Source organism: Mandrillus leucophaeus, unplaced genomic scaffold, assembly GCF_000951045.1.
Source record: "Mandrillus leucophaeus isolate KB7577 unplaced genomic scaffold, Mleu.le_1.0 Scaffold532, whole genome shotgun sequence".
Lineage (NCBI taxonomy): Eukaryota > Metazoa > Chordata > Mammalia > Primates > Cercopithecidae > Mandrillus > Mandrillus leucophaeus.
Window position 1 is genome coordinate 2006387 of NW_012105720.1, and position 6186 is coordinate 2012572.

Consider the following 6186-nt stretch of genomic DNA (forward strand, 5'->3'; position numbering starts at 1 on the left):
AAAAAAAAAAAAAAAAAGCTGGCAGCTTCAGGCAAGTTGTATAATTTAGCCTTCCAACTAACTACATGGAACCCTCATTCAAATAGTCTCAGACACCTCAACTCTTCCAAAGGATCTAGCTTAGGGTAGCATCCACACATAGCATTCCTTAAGTGGGGACTATATGAATCCTAGTTTAAGAGTCTGTGCAGGTAGGACTGGAGATGACTGAGCTCCTTTCAATATTTCAAAGTGCCTAGTAAAAAGGAGTCTGGGAAGATGGGAGCTTGAAACTCAGTCCTGGACAAAGGCTGCACTGAAAGTGTGAACGGCTTAGGAGAAGACTGCTCCTCCTCCCCTGCCTGTACCTGGAGAGGCCTAGGAACACAGACACGTCTCATCCTGAACCCTGAGGAGAGGATCTGGTTTGCATCAGGTTTGTGGCCCGCCATTTTAATCAGCACTCTCACTGCATCCTTCTCCTCTTGTAGGTTCTCCAGTGCCAGAGAGCTTCCACAGCTTGACCCAGATGGGGGCCACCCATTAGTAGGTTAAAAAAAAATCACCATCCTCCAGTGGCAGGAAGGGAACAAAACTAAGTTGAGGAAATAGAAAATTTGGCTCTTACTGAGGCAGAATGAATGAAAAAAAGAGGACTGTGATGAAAACACAGTAAGAGTTCTTAAATTGATATAATTAGAACACACACACACACAAATGCCTTTTGTGGAACTATTAATAGTTTCTAAATTAAAATTTTAATTGACTGACTGAAAATGTAAAAATAAAATTATAGAAGCAAAGTAAAAAATATATGGGAAAATATCCATATAATCTTAGGGGTAGGAAATCTTTTGAAGAAAGACTGGAAACCTGGAAACCATAAAAAATCTGATAGATTCAAGTACATAAAAGCTCAAAATCTCTACTTGGAAAAAAACATCCTAAACAAGGAACAAAAATATTCATATTTCTAAGACATTCATATCATTCAACATTCATTCATATCACATTCATATCACTAAGACAAGGTGCTCCTACAAGCATACGAGAAAAGATAAAAAAAGGAAAAAAGTGAACAAAGGATGGAAAAAGTAATTTCCAGAAGAGGAAACACAAATAGCCAGCGTACTATTAGATAGTGAAATGCAAACTGAAACAAGAAGATACCTTTTTTGGCCTTCAAATTGACAAAAATTTAAAAGGGTGATATCATTCTGGATTGGCAAGCGTGAGGAAAAACACCAACTTTTATACAAATGTTTGGTGGAATAATGAATTTTGATATCCTTTTTGCAAAATAATATAATTTATTAAAATTAAAAAATATATAAGCCCCCTTACTCAATAATTTTATTTCTGGAAACTTATCTGACAGATTTTATGGTACCATAATATGGACATGCACATTGCTGCATTGTTTGTAATAAGAAAAAAAAATCTGAATGTCAATCCACAGAAACCTGGTTGAATAAATAATAAGTTCTGGTATACATATTGCTATGAAATAATATACAACTATTACAAGATCAATCCATATTGATACATATTGACTTGTAAGAATATCTGCAATACAATTTTAAACATCAACAAAAAAATTATAGAATGGTTGCTATTTTTTCTATAATTTCAGTTTCAAAAAATAGATACACATTCATTTGTAATTATTTATATTCTCAAAGAAAAAATTATGAAAGAGATACACAAAATTACATTAGAAAGTAGGTTTAGAAATGGAAACAATTTTACTTCAGATAGTTCTGTACGTTGGAATTGGTATAATTAGCATGCATTTTTAAATTAAAATAAGTGAAATATAAATTTTAAAATCTCCCAAATAATAAGTACAACAAAATAAATGGGGAATATGAAACATAACAAAGAAATACCAAAAGATGAATCATGCATCTACTAGTAATCAATTGTGACAGGTTATTAAATTTTATATATATATATGTGGTTTTAGTTTTATTATTTTAATCTCTTGTGGGATCCCTGGTTATATTACATAGATCAGAAACTCTGAATAAAACTGGTCATTTAAGCTTATCAGTTCTGATTACGGTTATGTGTTAATGATTAACTAAAAGGGGAAAGTGAACTTTTACTCAAGGCATCACAGCAGCTGTGGAGGGGTGAGAACTATTAAAAAAACAAACAAACAAAATACACAAAAAAGATATCTTGGATGCAGAAAGATTAGAAGCCACGGTTTGCAGAATTACACAAGACTGTCACCTCCACTAAGCTCACAGGGGTCATGGGGTAGGAAGTCTAGTGGAATCTGTCAAATGATAAGCAACTCACCATTGTAACAAGCCCAGTGCAGCGGCGTGTAGCCTTGGTTATCTTTGAAACAACAGTCCTCCTCAGAAAGAGCCATTTGGAGCAGCTCGCTCAGCCACGTGGCGTGGCCACGAGCAGCTGCATAGTGCAAGGGCGTCCTCCCTCTGGAATCTTTACAGAGAATTGACACTTCTTGTTCCAGCAGCATTTGCACACATTCCTCGTGTCCTGTCATAATCTGATGCATTGCAATTAAAAACACAAAACAAACCTCAGAAGACTAAGGAAGCAAAGCAGTTGGCTAAGTGAGGCTGGGCTTAGAGCAAGTGGACATATGCCTGGGTCTTTAAGGAAGGCAGACTCTGTACTATTTCAAGGGCAGAAGTCAGGACAACCTCAGCAAAATTCATAACAGAAAAATCTGTGAACATCAGCATTTTCCAAACATCTCTTGCCTTTCCTGACAACCATGAAAGATATCATGATGTGGCCAGGTAATCCCAGCACTTTGGGAGGTTGAGGAGGGCAGATCACGAGGTCAGGAGATCGAGACCATCCTGGCTAACACGGTGAAACCCCGTCTCTACTAAAAAATTACAAAAAATTAGCCGGGCGTGGTGGCGGGCGCCTGTAGTCCCAGCTACTCAAGAGGCTGAGGCATGAGAATGGCGTGAATCCGGGAGGCGGAGCTTGCAGTGAGCCAAGATTGCACCACTGCACTCCAGCCTGGGCGACAGAACAAGACTCTGTCTCAGAAAAAAAAAAAAAAAAAAAAAAAGAAAGAAAAGAAAGATATCATGATGCAGTGGTAAACATCAGTTTTAGAATCAGGAAGGTCCAAGTGAAATCTTGGCACCCCTGTGACAGGTCAGTTCGCCTCTCCATCCCTCACTCTATTCACCTATATATAAGAATAGTAATAACAACTTCACAGGGTGTTGTGAGGACTGAGATAACAGATGCAAAGGCTCTCAGCTTGTTGTACAGCCTACAGGAAGCAACCGAGAAATAAAAACTATGATTGTGACAATGATCACGTAGTGTTCCTCTTCTCTTCATTTATCAGTGTGCTTGGTACCAGCCCAAAACAGCAATTGTATGATTTCTGCTTGTATTCACTTAGTTTATTTGGCATGCTTTAAAAAACAGTTCAGCAGGTGCAAGTGGTCACGCCTGTAATCCCAGTACTTTGGGAGGTGGAGGCAGGAGGATCACTTGAGCCTAGCAGTTCGAGACCTGCCTGGGCAACATGACGAAACCCCATCTCGATAGAAAATACAAAAGTTAGCTGGGCAAGCTGGCATGCACCTGTGGTCCCAGTTACTGGGGGGAGGCTGAGGTGGGAGGATCGCTTGAGCCCGGGAGGTGGAGGTTGCAGTGAGCTGATATCATGCCACTGCACTCCAGCCTGGGTGATAAGAGTGAGACAAAAACAAAACAAAACAAAAAAAAACACTTCAACAGATGTGTGCAAATAATTGTCCATAGGATACATATTTTGGCATTATTTGTAAGGACAAACAATTAGAAATAGCATAACTACTTAAAACCAGGTAATCATTGAAATAAACTATGACACTTGAACACAATGAGGCATTAAAAATCATGATGCAGAAAAAAGTGACATGTAAAAAGGTCCTTGATATACTAAGAGAAAAAAGCACATTCCAAATGACATCTTCAGTATTCTCTCTTTAAAATCTAAAACAAATCTATATATAGAAAGAAGATTGGAGATAATATACACCAAAAAGTGGTTATCTCCAGGAGGTATGATTACTGGTGATTGTGATTTTCTTCTCTGGGCTTTAAAAAAAATATTCTGCAAATTTTCTATGATATACATGTATTTTGTAGTCAGAAAGCAGAACCAATTTCACCAACAGTAGGTGTTCGTGCATCTATTATCACAATCTAACATGAAATCTTAAGAGCAAAACCGTCCATTATTTTGCCTTTGCCAAGGATTTTGTAATTTCTTTTGGACTGAATAAGGTTAATTGGTTATATTAGGAAACAGCCTTTTTGCTAAAAATTCATAGAAGGAAAAAAAAAGAAAACAAGCTCATTAAAAAATGGCTTGACTATAGCTGAGAAAGATGTACATACCCCTCTGTGTAAAGCTGTGCATCCTAGGATGTCAACAGTGTCTACGTTGGCTTCCTTTTCAAGTAACAACGAAACAGCATCAATATGTCCATATGCTACTGCAAGCATCAGTGGTGTTCTAGGCAGAGAGATAAAGTAGGATTTTAAAAAGGAGATTAAAAAAAAATATTCATCACTACCGGTAGGAGGACATTCTCTTTCTCTCTCTCATTCTTTTCCCCTCTCCTCTTAACAATTGCTCAATAATTTTGGAGCATCCCCAGTTTGCTATACAATATGCAGAACAAGCTATCTGCCTCTGCTCTAATGGCCACATGGAATATTGTTGGTGGAATGATCCCTAGCGATGAGACAGGGGAAGCTTCCTTTTCAAAATATTCATGTTAATCCCATCATTTTCAGACCCATGTAGCATTTACTAGATACCAAGGGCAGGGAGAATGTGTATGCAAAAGCCCATCCTGCTTCCATCAGAGCAGTTCTACTTTGTGGTATTCTATGTTGGACTTCTGCTAAAGATTTCATTTAAACAAAGCTTCTTTCCCTAAAGAAAAGTCTAGCAAGTCTCAGGGAAAGAATGAAGTGTTGTGATGCAAGCGGGAGGTGAGATTCTGACTATGACACTAATTCACATGCCTGGGGCTAGTCACTGCTGACTTTTGCTCTGCATTTCCTATTTGTAAGAGAAGATTAGGTGGGGAATACGCCAACAGAAGGAAATTACTTTGAAAAAACAAAGTTGAGGAAGAAAAGACATCTGAAGGATTTCAGTAATAGAGATAACCTCATGAGGTCTGTCCTATTTATTAATTAGAAAATGGCAACGGTGTAGCAGCTTCAGAAGAGGGTAAAAATGGGCGGAAAGAGGGAACAAAGGAGAGAATATAAACAAGAGCTGGGAAACATGGCCACAGCCCTTAAAAAGGTGATTCTTTCATCAAGACATGTGCACACCCACCCCTTCATGCTTTTCTTGGATATACACACTGTAACTTAAAGCCACCTCATTAGTCCAGGGTCCTGGCCCAAATATATTACCCCAACTTCTCAGTTCCACAGTCAGCCTTGTAATGATTTAACCAACCAGGTAGCTGTTGTGATTGAAATGTCAACCCAAGGCCACGTGTGAGCGCACTTACTGTCCTTTGGCATCTTTCACATCGACCGCCTCCGGGTTGTCTGCAATTTCCAGCAACAGCCGTAAACACAGTGTGTGACCATTAATTACTGAAAAAGAAAACAGTGTACAGTCTTTTAACAGAACAACACTACACATATCTCTCCCAAGTGACCTTTTTTTTTTTTTTTTTTTTTGAGATGGAGTCTCGCTCTGTTGCCAGCCTAGAGTGCAGTGGGGCAATGTCGTCTCACTGCAATCTCCACCTCCCAGGTTCAAGCAATTCTCCTGCCTCAGTCTCCTGAGTAGCTGGGATTACAGGTATGCACCACCAGGCCTGGTTAATTTTTGCATTTTTAGTAGAGACAGGGTCTCACCATCTTGGCCAGGCTGGTCTTGAAATCCTAGCCCCAGGTGATCCACCAGCCTCGGCCTCCCAAAGTTTTGGGCTTATAGGCGTGAGCCACCAAGTGACCTTCTGAGACAGAATCTCGCTCTGTCGTCCAGGCTGGAGTGCAATGGTATGATCTTGGCTCACTGCAACCACCCCCTCCCGAGTTCAAGTGATTCTTCTGCTCAGCCTCCCAAGTAGCTGGGATTATACGCATGCACCACCACTAATTTTTGTATTTTTAGTAGAGATGGGGTTTCACCATGTTGCCTAGGCTGGTCTTGAATTCCTGGGCTCAAGCAAT

At 39.3% G+C, this 6186-nt stretch overlaps 1 protein-coding gene across 2 annotated transcripts in view; it reads right to left on the bottom strand.

Moving 5' to 3' along the window:
• The window catches only part of ANKRD44 (ankyrin repeat domain 44), a 204563-nt gene that overhangs the window by 16583 nt on the left and 181794 nt on the right, over positions 1 to 6186 (bottom strand). For both annotated transcript variants that reach the window (XM_011997192.1, XM_011997191.1), the window contains exons 19-20: positions 4375 to 4492; positions 2287 to 2503 (exon numbers count right to left, since the gene is read on the bottom strand). In XM_011997192.1, the coding sequence (XP_011852582.1) occupies positions 2287 to 2503; positions 4375 to 4492 (335 nt within the window). The remainder of the gene's footprint in view (positions 1 to 2286; positions 2504 to 4374; positions 4493 to 6186) is intronic.